This window comes from Vigna unguiculata, chromosome 1 (genome assembly GCF_004118075.2).
Source record: "Vigna unguiculata cultivar IT97K-499-35 chromosome 1, ASM411807v1, whole genome shotgun sequence".
NCBI lineage: Eukaryota > Viridiplantae > Streptophyta > Magnoliopsida > Fabales > Fabaceae > Vigna > Vigna unguiculata.
In genome coordinates, this window is record NC_040279.1 from 34,054,232 (window position 1) to 34,071,954 (window position 17,723).

Genomic DNA, 17,723 nt, shown 5'->3' on the forward strand with positions numbered 1-17,723 from the left:
TATATATATATATATATATATATATATATATATATATATATATATATATATATATATATATATATATATATAGTATCATCATGTCATAGTCTTTGTTATATCTTTCAAATGTTAAAGAAATAAAAAATAAGGGTGCAGACACCAGTTGGAAGCTCTTACACAAGTGTGTGCATATATATAATATTTTTGTTGGGGTTAAATATATTTTATCCGATTCAAGTTTCGTCTATGGCTTTTTCTTGTCCTTGGGCCGAATAATCACATGAAGCCAGCCACTCCCTCTTACAGAATATGGTGGTAACCTCCAAAAAACACTTATATTATATTTCTTGGCTTTATAGCTATTCTAACATCCCTTGTTTTCTTCCATGTACTGTCTGAAACCTATGAAACTTAGCTGTTTGCTTCTACTTTGCTAGAAAGCAAAACCACTCCACAATATAGCTTCACTACTCCCCTTTTACCAATATGCAAATGATACCCAGTGACCCCTTTTCACTTTCCACTACTCTCCCAGGGCTTCCCAATGAACAAAACACAAACCCTAACCCTAATCCTCCTCCTCCACTCACCAAGAAGAAGAGAAATCTTCCAGGAACACCAGGTAATATAAAACCTCTAATTCTTATCAAACAGATTGGTTTAATTAATTTTTAATTTGGACTGGATTATGCAGATCCAGATGCTGAGGTTATTGCTCTTTCACCCAAGACTCTCATGGCCACCAACCGTTTCATCTGTGAAATATGCAACAAAGGGTTCCAGAGGGACCAGAACCTTCAGCTTCATAGGAGGGGTCACAACCTTCCATGGAAGCTACGACAGAGGTCAAACAAAGAGGTTCGGAAGAAGGTATATATCTGTCCAGAGAAGACCTGTGTCCACCACCACGCCGCCAGGGCTCTCGGAGACCTCACCGGAATAAAAAAGCACTATAGCAGAAAACACGGTGAGAAGAAGTGGAAGTGCGAAAAGTGCTCCAAAAAATACGCAGTTCAATCTGATTGGAAAGCTCACACCAAAACCTGTGGCACCAGAGAGTATAAGTGCGACTGTGGCACCCTCTTCTCCAGGTAATTGACTAATTCATGCAACTTCCTAATGAATAGTCACATGTTGATTTGATTCATATGATTTAAAAACTTCTCGTAAGTAGACATAAATTAATTCCCAGTTGCAAAGTCACGTAAAAATCTACCTCTATTCTCGTTTATTAGTAGTATAACTTACTTTTTACTGGTGTGTGCTTTTTTGAGATGGAATACATGCTCACTCTACATGTATAAGGCTTTTTCGTTTGGTGGTGCATTGAGTTTGAGATTTAATGTGTGATTATTGTGTAAGTATGGTTGAAATGATTAGATAATTAATGGGGAATTTTCACTGAACTTTGCACAGGAAAGACAGCTTTATTACTCACAGGGCTTTCTGCGATGCCTTAGCCGAAGAGAGTTCGAGACTTTCCTCAGTAGCTACCAGTAGTCTAAATTTCAAGAGCGAAGATGCAAGTGTGATGAATACACAAGCTGGTTTGTCGTCACGTGGATTAATCACTGGTCAGGGAATGCAGAGTGTTCCACACTTTGGTCCACACGGGTTTCGTTTAATGGGGATGGGTGCAGACCAACAAAGACCAAACTTGTCACTGTGGTTGAATCAGGGACATCACATTAATAACCCACTTGATGTGCCATCATCAAGTTCCTCAGGTTTGCCCGAGGTTGTGCAAATGGCACAAGCTATTGGTTCTTCTTCTTCAGTATTCTCAAATTTCGGAACCAATTCAAAGGGAGAAGGTGGAGCTTCAGATTTGGCATCAATTTATTCTGAGAGTCAAAACAAGAACTCGATCTCAGCTTCCCCAATGTCAGCCACTGCCCTTCTGCAGAAGGCAGCACAAATGGGTTCCACCAGAAGCACCAACCCTTCAATTTTCAGTGGCAGTTTTGGAGTGATGAGCTCATCCTCAACCCAAACTACCACTCTCAATAATACCAATGCAAACCAAAGCAGTGACCAGCTCAACCAAGTGTTTCAGAACATGAACCAACAGCAAAATTTCAATGGAACAAGCAGCAGTGCAACTATGTTAGGCCATTCTACTAACTTTCCCTCATTGACACATCCATCAAACAGTTTTGATCAGTTTCTGATGCAAAACAACGTGGAAGCAACTCAGATAAACCTCCATCCAGGCTCAAACACAGTGGAACATAACTTGACGAGAGATTTTCTTGGCATGAACAGAAATGGAGGTGGACATCCATTTCTACCTCAAGAGCTTGCAAAGTTTGCTTCCTTAGGGTCATCAATGGGTTTGAACCAATTCACTGCAGGCCATCAATGAAGTCCTTTCTGACTATAACTCATATGACATATCTAGTGGTCCCAATTGAGTACAGTGAAAATTATTGGGAATTGTTGGTGAAGCTTAAGACCAGTTTAGAGCGATTTTGTGATCAGATATGGTTCTGTGTATTGTCAGCGGTTCTGAGGGTAGTAGGGACCCACTGCATGTTTGAGATGAAAGAAGGAACAGCGAGTTCCCCTAGCAGTGCATGTTCTCTAAGTAGTAGTTGTTGTTGTTGGTTTGTCTTCTGTCTTAACCTTGTTATCGTTTTTGGCTTCTCTTCCTCGAGAGAAGCGGAAGATATAAAGTAATCATAAAACAACTACAAAAATATGAACAATGTAGAAAAATTATTAAAAAAATACTAGAACTGCGTAGTGTTTGGTTAGTACAACTATTACTGTTGACCTTCGGTCAAATTTCGGTTCCTGAACAACCCTACATGCCATGGGTTAATGAGAAAAACAAAAATTATCATTACATAACGAGAAAGTTGAATAGTTTGCGTATTGAAATTATTATATCAATGAATAAGTCTAGCCAACTTTACGTGTTTTTATAGTAGTAATCATAATATTATAATAATGACGATCAAGGGAAGTTCACGAGCATTTTTGACGTTTTTTATCAAGTGCTGGTAGCTAGAAGTGGTTTGAAATAGCCAGAATCTAGATGCTATAGGCTATCTTTTTCATAGAGACTAGTTATGATGACTAAATCTGTAGCTAGAGGTGAAAGTTTTTGTTTGATTTTCGTCGAGTAAGTGTATATATTTATTGAATTAAAGGCTATGTTTTATTGGCACTAGCTTTCAGGTCAAACTTCTTAATTTGGTGGCATACTGAATTAAAAAACAGTCTATGTGGTTGCTACTTGCTTCTCTGCATTTATGGAAACTTTTAAGTGTGCCCTAGACCAGTTCAGATGTTTGGAAATCATCCATGGCGGATCCAAACGTACATAACCCATGCATGTAGAAAAAAAAATTGCCAGAATAACTATTGCCAAAGTTTCCTGTTAGGTTTTCCACTAACAAATGAAAGAAGACAAATTTTATTCAGTATCAGACACACATGTTATAAGGTTTTAATTTAGTGAAAATTTACAATGGAATGAAACAATAGATGAATATTGAATAAGTAATTTGATTAGGGTAAAACATATATACTAAATAATTATATATATATATATATATATATATATATATATATTGTTAATTTTAGGAATCCAAATATGAGTCTAAGTCTCACATATAAAAATGAGAAAGTAGAGCATTATATAAGAATAAAGACCCATTGACTCAAGGTTTTGAGTTGAGAGTGGTGTCAATACCTTATGTAATTGGGCAGGTCTCATTGATATTTGTTCTTCTCGGTAAAATCCTCTTTATAAACCTCCTAATAGTTAACATACACTATTATTGTCTAACACGATTATTATCTTTCTAAACATGAAAAATTCCTTTTTCAACAAAAAAATTAGGCTTTTATTTTTATTATTCCGTGAAAGTGTTATTTGGTGTCGATTTTTCTACAATATAACAAATGTAAACAATTACATACACTTCTCTATATGCGTCATTTGGTTGAACTAGATTATTTATTTTTTTCTGATGAATATTACATATAAAATATGCCAATAAACAGTAAATGAGTGCTTTAGTTTTGGGGTGTTTATTAAAGACGTTTCTCATCATACCCCTATATATTGTAGGACCTTATAGAAATGTTGTACTTGCGTTCATTGCAAAACAGTGTTTGAATTTTCAATACTTTTCTCCGTCCATATTTTTTAAGGTATTAAAAGGGAAAGATTTTTGCATAAAAAATGATATTATAGTTATTGTCAAGTCCAACCGCCAATTGGTGGTTCATGTAAGTCCCCTACCAGCTATGTTTGAGTAACATGATTCTTAACATGTACGAAAAGAATTATATATATATATATATATAAAAGTTTAAAAATAAAATAAATATTATTAAAATATTATTATTTTAAATTATTATGTAAATATGTTTTCAAAAGGTTAAAATATCGTCTCAAAAAGCAGATTAATTTAATTTGTGGAAAGTACTTGAGTCGGGTCCACCAAAATTCTTTCAAGTTTGGACTTCCTGTACTAACAGTGGTTTTGCCTAATAACTTTTACAGTATTTACTTTACAAAGACGGAGAAATACCGTAAAAAGTAAATTACAATGTAGGACTTGAAATTATATCTCGCCAATTCAATATATTAACTTTTTAAACTTAAAAAATAAAATAAATTTATTTGGTTTCTTTTAAGTTCAAAATATTATTATTTTTGGGACTTAAATTAAATCTTATAATGTTAAGAATTTATTATATTTTTTTAGTTTCAAATGGAATTATCCAATTGTGTCTAGATGAATCAATTAGAATAATTTATAACTAAATAGTATAAGGTTGGATTGAATTGCACAACATAAATTAAATTATATTGCTTTTAGCATGATATGTAACTATGTTTAACCTGCAAGTCAAATACACTCACATCACTGTACACTTTTGAGAGACTGGTTGTAGAAAGTTAATTATAATTTCAAAAACAATAAAGTGATATATATATATATATATATATATATATACTTTTAGAATTTATCAAATAAATATATTTAATAATTATAATTAATTTTATTTACGTGACCTAAATATAAAATAAATATTTCTATATTTTTTATTTTGAATTTTTAACTTTTTAATTTTGTATAAAAAAGAGAGGTATTTTGGAATACCTCATTTTTCTCTTCTTTTTCTCTCTTCTTCTCTCTCTGCGCTAGTTTCGAACCAAGGACTTGTAGCTTAGAAATACTAATTCAAACCATCAAATCACTTAGGAAACCGGCAAAGTCAGTAGCAGAAAAATAGAATTTATTAAGTTTTATATGATTCTTACGTTGACATTTAAAACCTTTGTAAAGCAATTGTGAAATGTTACAACAAAAAATAAATAAAAATGTTTGAGAACCGATAAAAATGATAGAATACTCAAAATTAATGAGACGTTAATTTGGATGTTGCAACCAAATATTTTAAAATTATTTATAAACCATTTAAGAGAAGTTTGTACGGTAGAAACTTTTTAATAAAGAAAGAATATGACTTGTAAGAATCAGAAATTCTGAAAATTATAATTCATATAAACGATTAAAGTTTATTTAAAGTATTTGTATTAAAATTATTAAGTTAACTATCAATTTATTTTACTGTCTTGTAATTAAGTTTGACGAACCCAAATATGTTTAAAAAGATATCTTACTAATTTAATTAATAAATATGTATTATTTTTTAAAATTTTAAATTACAATTACATAATAATATATTTTTATTTAAAAAATTTGCATTTTATTTATATAATTATGCTTTGTATGACTTCTTGCATTTATAATATACTGTATTAAATAGTTATAAGAAAAACTTGTAATTTAATAAGCTAATTTATTAATTTAGGAATCATAAGTTATTAATTTTGAAAAAAACTTATAGAAAGTTATCAACCAACCTATCACTTCACTTAATTTTGTGAAACAATTAATAATTTAATAATTTAATAATTTTTTTATCTTTGTAAAAAATTTGACAAATTATTTCAGGTTTCAAGCCAATAAAACATATCTTTAAAGTCGAGAAAACACTTATAAGAAATCTTTAAAGATTTAAATACTCCGATAGTCGTATTTTGATAGGAGTGTAACAATTTGATTTTCACTTTTTAAAAAATTAATTGTATCTCAATTTTTTAAAAAGTGTTTCAATTAGATATCTTTCTAATAAAAATTACTAATGACATGCCACGTGTTAATTTATGATTTTTCTTAATTTTTTAAAAATTTTCAAAGATTTTGTTGTTACATATATCAGGTACCTAGTGTGACACAAGACATTGTCAATATCACGTGATATGTCTTTGTGATTCAATATATTATTTGTATAAAATGTTATATTGATATTTTTTTATTAGAAGTGACTTTTTAGTAAATTACATTATTGTTGTATATTATTAACTCATGTTTTGTTAATCACCCAATTTTTTTTCTTCAAAATATAACAATATTGTCTCTCTCCGATTTGAGACCAAATATATTATTTTTATGAATATTATACTAATATTTTGTATTAAAAACAATTTTTAACATATTACATTATTGTATAGTATTAACCCGTTGTTGTTAATCATGTCTTTTATCATTAAATTTTAATATAAATATCAGTACTTAATTTTACAAAAATATTTATACTTAATTAGTTTTAATCTTATAAAAAAATGATTAAAAAAACTTATTTCAACTATTACAAAAATTAGAATAAAATTGAATCAAAGGGGTATAACAGAGACTAAAGTGGATCAAAGAGGCATATCTAGGAACTAAATTGAAATCAAGCCAATAATATTTGGCAATGACACTAACATGTGATATTGCTCCTGCTAGGGACATGAAACGTGACAATAAAATTCCTTGCAAAAAATCAAAAAGTAAAAAAAAAAACACATATTGACATGTGTTTTTAAATGATCTAATTGAGACACTTTTTTCAAAACTTGAAACGCAATTGAAAATTTTTAAAAAACAAAGACTAAATTAACATACTCATATTAAGGTAGGAACAATCTGAATAATCAAATCATCTTTAGCTTTTTTGAATTTTTAAAGACAGATTAAAATTATTGAAATGAAAAAAAAAACTAAATTAAACTGAAGACATTAAGATATTGAAAAACTTTAGAAAACAAATGAAGACAAATTTGATTTGAAAAGGACTCAATGGGTAAAACTAATCAAACTAACTTGATAAGACTACTCAACAAGATTTACCAAAGCAATCAAGCTATCACAGTCATAAAACTCACACAAAAAGTTGTTAGGTATATAAATATCCCTCATAGTTAGTTCAACTTACTATAATATGTGTTGATAGGTTTCAAATAGTAAATTGTCTCCAACTTTCAACTTGAGAGATTCTTCTAGAAATTTCACTTGAATGTTCACCACTCTCTGACAAGTTGGTTTCATAGACAAACCTACTTACGACGAATATGTTGCCACATATTGCTTTTTGAACTTAGGGTTCAATAATGAAATAACAAAGGAATACAATCGCAACAGAAATTGTGATAATTCAAGATATGACAATGAAGTTGGCGAGAATGCCCTCTCATACTCTATCCTGTTTCAGGTGTTGAATCAGAAAAGAGAGGTATTTTGAAATACCTCAATTAACGGTCATATATTTTCCCAATTCAAGGTGTGAGGTTCGATCCCAGGGCATGCAGATGGAAAATTAATCTTTCACCATCAGAACCTTAAATAACTCACATTCACTTATATACAAATTTTATATTATAGAAGTGCAATCACGATTTTTGCCATTCAAAACTTATTCTACAATTATGTTTCTCTTCTAAATTAAAAGATTTATCATTAATAAGATGTTAATTATTTATATACAAGATTATGATATTATCTTAAATTTAATATTTATAATTTTTTTTCTTAAATATTGTTTATTTTTTTTATCAATATGAAACTCGTAATTTATATTTAAAATTCTAACAATTACTTTTCCTCTATATTTTTTACACACATTTTATAAGAGTGCATGAAAGTTTCTTAGGCATCTCATGTTTTCCTCTTTATTCTGTTAGGCAGTTCAATAATTTATGTGTTGCTATACAACTCAAAAGCAGCTGAATTTCTTCACAACCAAATAATTCTCAAGATAAAGCAAGTCAATGAAACTTGATTTAATATTTTACTGAATATAAAATTTCAACAAAGTATTCCAAACAGAAAAAATAATACTGATTACAATAAATCATAACAATTATAGATTATTAAAATACTATAATTTTGGTTATTCTTCCAAATACACCTAAGTCTAAAAAAATTGATTATCTTCTTGGTTTTTTCACCATGGATTAAAATTTTGGACCATTAAAATACAACTTATTATTTTGGTTCAGAAATTTACTTAATTTAAAATATTCAAACCAACACCAGAGGCAGTTTTATTCACAACTACATAGATGCTTGGCGGTTTTATTTTAATAAATTGTTGTTCGGCGTATGGATAGTCTGGCCCAATTTGTTTTTGAACCAATGGTCTGGCCCAATATTTCAAATTAATTGTTGTCTTAAATCAAAGTTGCCTTTTTATTAATCCAAAACCACTTTTCATTCCCTCTATAGAAAAAAGAACACATAATAGTTGCAATTATAATGTTTATTTATACACATATATGGAGGTTTTTAATAGTTTACTAAATTAGTATTTTATTTTATGTACTCAAAATAAAAGTTTATTTTATATAAATTAAATTCAGTATAAGTAATACATCTAAAAATAAAAATATATTACAGATTTGTGAGAGATAGTTTATACCATGGTATAATATTATTTGTAATAAGTGATATATTTCTGAACAATATTGAAATTAAATTAAAATAGACAAGAGGTTATTTTTTAAAAAGGTTATGACTAAAGAAATATTTAAAAAAACTAACAACTACAGAAATATTGAGATTATATTTTTGTTATCTATCTGTGTATATGGTTTAAATTATGAAAGGTCGTTATTTATCAGAAAAACCATTTTATCATGATATATATATATATATATATATATATATATATATATATATATATATATATATATATATATATATATATATATATATATATATATATATATAATCTTCAAAATTACATTTTTCAGAGATATAAAATATATTCTCTTGTGTTTTTTATATCATTTGAACAATTTAGTTTGACTTTCTATATCTTACAATATTTAAAATTTGTATTAATTTTAATTATAATTCAAAATTTACTGTTTAATTAAAAAAATTTAAAATTAAATATACACAATATTAATTATTTATAATAGATTTAAAATATATTCGATATTTCAACAATATTTTTTACCAAGATTTAATGATGTTGTCACTTATATATTTTTAAATATTTATTCACCATAAAGCTAATTTAAGTAAAATAAATATTTATTCAAGTCATACATATGGTAAAATACTATTAGTATAAAGAAATCTTCTGACATAGATAAGATAACAACTACTATCATGAATTTAATATATCTAAAAGTATTTATTTGTTTTAAAATTGAATTTTATGTAACTTATATATTAAAATATGTATTTATTATGAATATTAATATTAATTATATAAAATTAAATATTTCTTTCAAAAGTAATGTTTAATGTTTAATAATGAAAATGACGACAGGGAGTTTAGTTTAAAACTAAACAAAATGACGTGTCAGATATTTATTGGTCTACATTTGGCATCAGAAGTTTCATAAGGGGAAGGGTGTCGAAATCCACGTGTGAAGCGTCTATTGGATAAACCACGTGGCGTGACATGTATGTAGTGGTAGCCCAAAATATTAAGAAATTTACGAAAACCCCCCTCCCTCTGTTTCAAGTATTGCAGTTTATAGTTTTAGTTTTAGTTTATGTTACAAAACTTAAAAATAAAATAATAAGCTGCTTGTGGTGATTCTTGGAACAGTGTCCTCTGTGCGAATGTGGAAAACAACCAAGGATTCCAAAAACTAAGAGGAAGAGGAAGATCACAATGTTCAATGTTATCGGTTTTTCGTTATTGACGATGGATTCCGTGGCCTACAGAGGATTGTTCTACACATTCTTCATACTCAATTTCGTTTTGGTCTGCCAACTCATTCTCCTTCACCCTCTCGCTTCCGGTACACCCTGATCTGTCTCTATGGATTCAAATTTCTTTTGAAATTTTCTGTTGTACTTTTTGATTTGATGTTTTTTTCGTTTTCCCCTAGTTCTCGTGAGTTGTGTTATTGCCACAGTTTAAAATTCAAATTTCTTTTGAAATTTTCTGTTGCACGTTTTGATTTGATGTTTTTTTTGTTTTTTTGTTTTTTTTTTTTCCGTTTTGCCCTAGTTCTCATGAGTTGTGTTGTTGCCACAGTTTAAATTTGTGTATGATATCAGTTTCTGTATTTAACACCTGAGTTATTCCTGTTTTTAGTATATTTTAATTGTAGATTCTTATGGTTTGCAAAAGAAAAAGTGCATTTTGCAAGACTGCTATTAACCAAGTTACTCATTTTTTCCAAGATATATCAATTTTATCAATAGACGGTGGCATGGTTATTCCACTGTGAATTATGATTTTAGAGCTGTAACTTCATGGAGTTTTTAGTGTAGGGTAGTATCAACATTAGAAACTGAAGTAGATTATTAACAAGATATGTTGTTGTGCGGATGAGAAAATTCAACTGTGATGTTTTCAACCCAACAACAGAATCTTATATATCATAGAGGGATGAGAAAATAGAGATTGTGAAAGAATGTATCTGTGATATTAGATTGAAGTATTGCAACGGTTCTATGTTTAAGTTTGATTACAGTTTGTGTTGCCTTAACATTCTTTGTTTTGGTTCGGATGTGATCAGCTGAAAATGCTGCTGAGTTGTTTGAGCGGGTATCGCAAAGCATAAAAGTGAAACACTATACTGAGGCACTTGATGATCTAAATGCTGCAATAGAAGCAGACCCAACCCTTTCAAAAGCATACCTTTTCAGAGCCTCAGTTCTTCGTCAGATATGCAGGTGTGGTTCATTTGCAATCTTAGATTCATTTACATCTTATATTACATTCCTTGTTAAATACCGCATGAAATAAGCTCATCTTATCACGAAGACAGGGGATACTGTAAAAAATGCTGGTTACTGAAGTGTGTTTCCTCGAGTATTTTTTATGCACATTCAAAGTGGTTTTAAGACTGTTTTATTTATTTAATTTAATGCTGACTTGTTCAAAATTATTTTTATTCCACTTTCCTCTTGTTACGAGGGAGGGGGAGAGTATACCCCAAACCTTCTTATTATCAATCAAGAATTATGAAAAACAGCAGTACTGTACTCCTTTCTGCTGCATTCCTTCCTAAAGTTAGCAGAGACATAATAAGGGCCTTCGTTCAAACTCTGTTTCAGAAAATGACGATCATATGACTCTTTCGTCTCTTCTCCTCACCTCCTATCTCTAATCTACCCCTCATCCCAAGTCTCTCAAACTCCTAATTAAGAAGTTATATCATTCAGGTGCTTTTTGGCTAATGTAGATATGAGCAATCCGAGAGGAGCTACAAACAGTTTCTGGAGTTGAAGCCTGGAGATTCAGCTGCAGAAAAGGAACTCTCTCAACTATTGCAGGCTCAAAGTGCCCTAGAAACAGCTCAGTCCCTCTATGATTTGGGCAACTTCTCAAAATCCTTGGACTTTATTGATAAAGTTGTTCTTGTTTTCTCTCCAGATTGCACTAAGGTAACTGTTTCATTCTCTTGTAGTTTTATAAATGTACTTTCTGTTTTTGTGTCTGAGTAGTTACAGTATATAGTCTTAAAGTGAATGTATAAATAGGCATTGGGTTTGTTCTGGCATTTGGTTTGTGGAACCAACATGTTAACTCTATGTGCATTTTTTTATGCAGGCCAAGCTTCTTAAAGTGAAGGTGTTAATAGCTGATAAAGACTATGAGGGTGCCATTGCTGAGTCTGGGTTTCTTCTCAAGGAAGATGAAAATAATTTAGAGGCATTGTTGTTACGTGGTCGTGCATATTATTATTTAGCTGATCATGATGTTGCCACGAGGTGTGTCTTGTGGAAATATTGTTAAATTTGTATGGTATTCCTCTAATATTTTTTTATATAATATATCTTATATGTGAGTATATTTTCAGGCATTTTCAGAAAGGTCTTCGCTCAGATCCAGAGCACAGTGAACTGAAAAAAGCATATTTTCGATTGAAAAATCTACTGAAGAAGAGTAAAAGTGTAAGGCCTTGTATATTGTGGATTTTTTTTTTTTTTTTTTTTTTTTTACATTTCACCTCGAGTCTATTTTTCTTTTTTCTTTCTTTTGGTTGTTAAAGAATGGTTGGTTTCCTTTTATTTCAATGTGAAAGGCTGAAGATAATGCGAGTAAGGGTAAACTACGTGTGTCAGTGGAAGAATTCAAAGTTGCTCTTGCTGTAGACCCAGACCATCTTGCGCACAATGTACATCTTCATCTTGGCTTATGTAAAGTGCTAGTCAAGCTTGGCAGAGGAAAAGATGCCTTGGAAAGTTGTAGTGAAGCTCTTAAGATCAATGAGGAACTTGTTGAAGCTCTTGTTCAGGTATGCTATGAACATCATTGCCCTTTTGTTTTGTTTTTCACTTTTAGCAGTACTGTTTGGCTACAATCTGCTAGCAATTTGTCTCTTAATTTTTTTATTGTTGTGTTGTGTAATGGGACAAGTACGTGATTACAGTAAGATAACTGTGGTGTACCTTGCTCTTGTTGTAATTTTTTACAGAGAGGAGAGGCTAAGCTCTTAGTAGAAGATTGGGAGGGAGCTGTGGATGATATGAAATCAGCTGCTCAAAAATCTCCTCAGGTTTGTTTAAATACATAGTACTCATATAGCATGTTCAAGACCATTAATAAATTAAAACTTTTTGGGATGACTTTTTGTGAGGAACAGATGCTCAATGTTGAATTCCCTTGAAAATGATACAAAAAACATACTCATCCTACCAGTGTTTGATATTGCTGTGATTTGAAAGTTTTCAAGTTTCGACAGTTCTTTGATCGTGACATCATAAAGATTCACTAATACTGTAATGCCTTAATATTTCTGTGCGTTTGGTAATGGTTTGTCTGTAACTGCAGGATATGAGTATCCGTGAAGCATTAATGAGGGCGGAGAAAGCTTTAAAGATAAGCAAACGTAAGGATCACTACAAGACTTTGGGAATTTCTAAAACTGCTTCTGCTGCTGATATAAAACGTGCCTACAAGAAACTAGCCTTACAATGGCACCCAGATAAGAATGTGGACAAAAGAGAAGAAGCAGAAGCTAAATTCCGAGAAATTGCTGCTGCATATGAGGTGAGACCTATTCTTTTCATATTTTGGTTACCTTACCTTTCTCCTACAGTATTTAACGGGGACTCACGGATCATTGTTGAATGGGAATTGCTAACAACACATTCCTTTTTAACACATGTTTTGATATTAGTGAAATTTAACTGGGATCAATTAAATTTTGTCTTATTCTTAGTTTGGTGGGACTTATACCAAGTTCACCCAACAAGTGTGTTGAAAGGACTCTGCAATAACTGGTTGTTGCAATTTGTTTTAGGTTCTGAGCGATGAAGACAAACGTGTAAGATATGACAGGGGGGAGGACCTTGAAGAGATGGGAGGTGGCGGCGGCGGTGGTTTCAACCCTTTTGGTGGTGGGGGCCAGCAGTTTACCTTTAACTTTGAGGGTGGCTTCCCTGGTGGTGGTGGATTTGGAGGGGGCTTTCCTGGAGGGTTTGAATTTCACTTCTGATTGGAAAAGCCTCACCCCTTATTTTTTATGTTCTGAAGGGACCACAACAATTTTATTTAACTAATCCCTTTCTAACAGTTGTTGAGATCAATACGTAGGCCATCCCCATTTACTTGTAAGATAAGAAACATGCTTTAGAGAAATTTTTGCTTTAAGCAGAACTCTTGGGTTGGCATCATGGAATTGCTTCACAGTTAACACCTTCGCAGTTTTGAGCTACTACTTGAGATCTATTTAGTTGCGAACTTCCAGTTATCTAGTAAAATTTAAAATTGATTAGCTGTTACTGTGGCTGTGGCTCTACAATTTATTCACAATCAAGTTTTTCTTGTTTCAAATTTTCTTTTAATGAACTGAGTCAGTTTAAATATTTTAAATTATTTGTTTTTAAAATATTGTGTTTGGATTAAACAATTGATTTTTTTTAAATATTTTACTTAGTACAAAATACAAAGAACATTTAATATTAAAATATACAATAATTAAAAAAAATGCAGTCAATAATAGTATTTAGTTAATATTTGAATAGAAGTTTTGAAAAATTTTAGTTGAGTTATTTTTAATGAAGATTTTTTAGTTTTGGAAGATATTAACGAAAGGTTTTTTCATTGATGTTGATTAAGGTTATTGCTCGTTAGTTACATAGGTTTTTGTAATGAGAGTTTTTTTTTTTTCTTTTTTACTTAATTAACTAGATATTTTTGTCAACTTTTGCTATAAATATTAATTAAAATAATTTTTTTAGTTGATATTGATTAAAATAATTCTGTATTCATATTTTTTTTACTGACATTAACTAAAAATGCATTTCGCATCTAGGAAATCTAATATAATGTTGAACTAGTTTATATTAAAAAAAAACTCCGAAAACTCCTATTTTAACCTCACTAACAGAGACTATATGTGAAAGACAATAAAATATAAAGTGTTTCAAATTCTTACTTCCAAAATAAAATTTGAAAATGTATAACTTTAGATAATGAAATTACCTTCATATTTTTTAATTAATTTTAATTTTCTGTTCTCAAATAATATATTTTATCATAAAATATTTCTAATTTTTTTATAAAAATATTTAATTGCTTGATCAAACATTTATGTCATTCTTATTAGACACCTCTTCCATTTAATCTTAATTTTTGGTATCATTTACCCCAAATATTTGTTGTTATATTTTTCTCCTTTTCTGTCTACCTGTCTTGGGGAGTGTATTATCATTCTTATGCGTTTTTTTTGTTTAACTATCAGATAAGGTGTCCTTTTCATTTCTTATTAATCAATATAATAACTCCAAAAAATATAAAAAATAGTTAAATAAATGATGATGAACACGTGGAAGTGAAAATAAAGCAAATGTGTCATGTTCCATAAAGTAAGAAGAACATCTTACATTAATTAAAATCTATCAAAAACTTAAAAATAGGAAAGAAATTCATTAATAAGACTAACCAAATTTTATGATTTTAATAAATTTCAATTAGTGAAAGAAATGGATTAAATAATATGTTCTAAGTTTTTTTAATAGGCACAAAATCAACTAATTACTATAATTGACCTATTTTTATCACATTAACGTTAAAGAAAATCTTAATACAATCCTTTATACTTTTCCATTGTATATAACTAAGATATTTTGAACACCATCTCCCAAAAAGTGTGATGACATTTGAAAGATACAGTTGTTTAGCATAATTGTGACCATGGTTAAAAGTTACAAACTTTTTATTTTTTTTTCTTGTAGAAGTGCATGATGAGATAGGAACAAATATACATTTTAACAATGATAAACAAACAATGGCTCGTCCCAAATTAACTGTTTGAGAGAAAGAACAAATCATTTATATTGAACCCAAAATTTTTTAACATCTTAGCAACAACACCACACAAGATCTGCATCTCGATCATCGTCATCATCGATCAATCAACCCAAACTTGCTTCAGGGAAAAAAAAAATTAAAACAGGAACATGAAAAATGAGGCATCCTGGGACTTACATTCAGAAACAAGAAACGGCAATAACTGCAACAACAAAGGTAACAACTTCAACTGTTTTCCTTTTCAAACTCACTGCACTGGAAGCATCAGCGGACGAGTCGGAAGACCCTGCCGGAGAATCAGCGGCCCCTGCTCGGACATTCTTCTCCGGCTTGGACGGCGCCGGAGCCTCCGCCGGTGCTGCCGCCGGAGCCGTGGAGCCAAAAAGTGCCATAGGAAGAAGCACCTTATCGACCTGATACACCGCGAGCTGGTTATCGCTGAATATAGTGTTGGAAACTGTTGTATCAACCACCCCGGTTGTTAGATTCACTTGGTTCCCGGAGGTGGTGACGTTCAGAGGGTATTCTCCGTCGTCGCTGTTCCCAGCTTGTGTGTGTAAAGGGTTACTTGCGGTTTGGAACTGTGAGATGGAGTAGAGAGTGGGGAGGATGTGGAACTGCACCAGCTGCATCTGGTCTTGCGAGTTTATGGAGTTTAGTGTTCCTGCTTTTAGGCTTGAGAATGCGTTGTCGGTGGGTGCAAACACTGTTATGCCTTGGTTTGAGTTGTTGAGCTGTGAGTTGAGTCTGTCAGCTGTTTGTGTGGCTTTGAGGAGTTTCATGAAGGTTGTGAATTGCCCTGCTTTTTCTAGCACCTGGGTGATGTTGGTGGGTCCTGCTGGTGCTGCTGGTGCTACTTGGGCTGAAATTGTTTGAATGAAGAGAAGAAGGAGGAAATGGAAAAGCTTTGCCATTGCTGTGAAGAAAAAAGCTTAGAAGAAGATTAAGATGGTGGAAGGAAGAGATGTGGTATTGTAATATATACATCAAAGAGAGGGTGCATGGAGATTCCATATTAGGTGAAAGGTTGCAATTAGTATAAGGTGGCAAGAGGCCCTCATGCAATCAATTTTCTTTCCAAAAGCTTGATATTACAGGGAGGGAGAATTGCTTCCTTTGAATGGTCATTTTTTAAGTGGCCTTATCTCTAGTGAATGTGTGACTTGTTGGTGGTCTGTTAGCAGCTTGATATCGGGTGGAATAGAATGTTTAAGAAAATTCGTTAAGATAGACTATAACTTGGTTCTGATACCATGTTAGAAATGGGCTTTAAGCTTAATTCAACCCCACAAAATTGACTTGTAAGGTGAGGATTGCACCCACTTATATATTGTGAATTAGTCTTATCTCTAGTCGACGTGAGACTTTCAAAAAAATATCAATTGTCCTTCATTATATAGTTACAATTTTGTCTGTGAAAGACATTTTAAAAGATAGAAGAAAGAAGAGATATTAAAATATTTTAGATCTCGACTTCTAAACGACCTGAAACTATTGAATTTGATAATATAAGTGTTTTTATTGGTGAAGATCCGGAAATGGGTGATGATTTTTGTTTGAGAAAGTTTTTGTTGAAGGGACCACTTGCTAATGGTGTTGTTTAGGTATGTAAATACTTAATAAGGCAATCCTAGATGCTTGTAAGAAAAGCAATGTGCTTTACAGAAATTTTTTGCTTTGTGAAGAAGTGATGATGAGGTGGGTGTTAGTTAAGGAGGGTCAATTTGATGTTGTCCCGTTTCCTTTTCTGTGGTGGTTGTCACGATGCAAGATGACTTTAAATTTCAGGTAACCGTAACAGTTTCTCACACATTTGTGTCAATTGAATTGATTCAGAGTTAATGGTATGAAAACTTTAGTTAGTGATCAGTGACCATAATATACATATTTTTTAGCTGCAACTGTACGTAGTGAAATTTCAGTTCATCTGCTATACCCGTATATCTAAATATTGTATCAACAATCCATTGCAGTAAGAAGTAGGTTTTCTATTTATACAATGAAAACGATTCATGGACATTGTTTGCTATAAGACAAAAAAAATGGTTATGATAGAAGGAAGAGTTAATATGATATCAGAAGAAGAAAGAAAGAGACAGAAATAATTAATGGCGTCCACTGCATCTAATTAATTCTCTGGATTCGAGTTATTTTGCAGT

The 17,723-nt window shown here is 31.2% G+C and overlaps 3 protein-coding genes across 3 annotated transcripts; 2 read left to right on the top strand and 1 right to left on the bottom strand.

Annotated features, from left to right (window-relative positions):
- Positions 1 to 241: 241 nt before the first annotated feature.
- On the top strand, positions 242 to 2,675 carry LOC114165964 (zinc finger protein JACKDAW-like). Its single transcript, XM_028050641.1, has 3 exons — positions 242 to 604; positions 677 to 1,073; positions 1,399 to 2,675. Exons 1-3 carry the CDS (start codon positions 469 to 471, stop codon positions 2,345 to 2,347), a joined length of 1,482 nt encoding a protein of 493 aa, XP_027906442.1. The 5' UTR covers positions 242 to 468; the 3' UTR covers positions 2,348 to 2,675.
- A 7,158-nt stretch (positions 2,676 to 9,833) lies between these two features.
- LOC114186930 (dnaJ protein P58IPK homolog) lies at positions 9,834 to 14,033 on the top strand. The gene is made up of 9 exons (XM_028075042.1): positions 9,834 to 10,093; positions 10,820 to 10,976; positions 11,489 to 11,690; positions 11,857 to 12,017; positions 12,107 to 12,200; positions 12,332 to 12,544; positions 12,725 to 12,805; positions 13,081 to 13,299; positions 13,553 to 14,033. The coding sequence occupies exons 1-9, from the start codon at positions 9,964 to 9,966 to the stop codon at positions 13,745 to 13,747; spliced, it is 1,452 nt and encodes a 483-aa protein (XP_027930843.1). The 5' UTR covers positions 9,834 to 9,963; the 3' UTR covers positions 13,748 to 14,033.
- Positions 14,034 to 15,531: 1,498 nt separating this feature from the next.
- Positions 15,532 to 16,531, bottom strand: LOC114173874 (fasciclin-like arabinogalactan protein 11). The gene has a single exon (XM_028058533.1). It carries the CDS (start codon positions 16,476 to 16,478, stop codon positions 15,744 to 15,746), a length of 735 nt encoding a protein of 244 aa, XP_027914334.1. The 5' UTR covers positions 16,479 to 16,531; the 3' UTR covers positions 15,532 to 15,743.
- Positions 16,532 to 17,723: the final 1,192 nt, after the last annotated feature.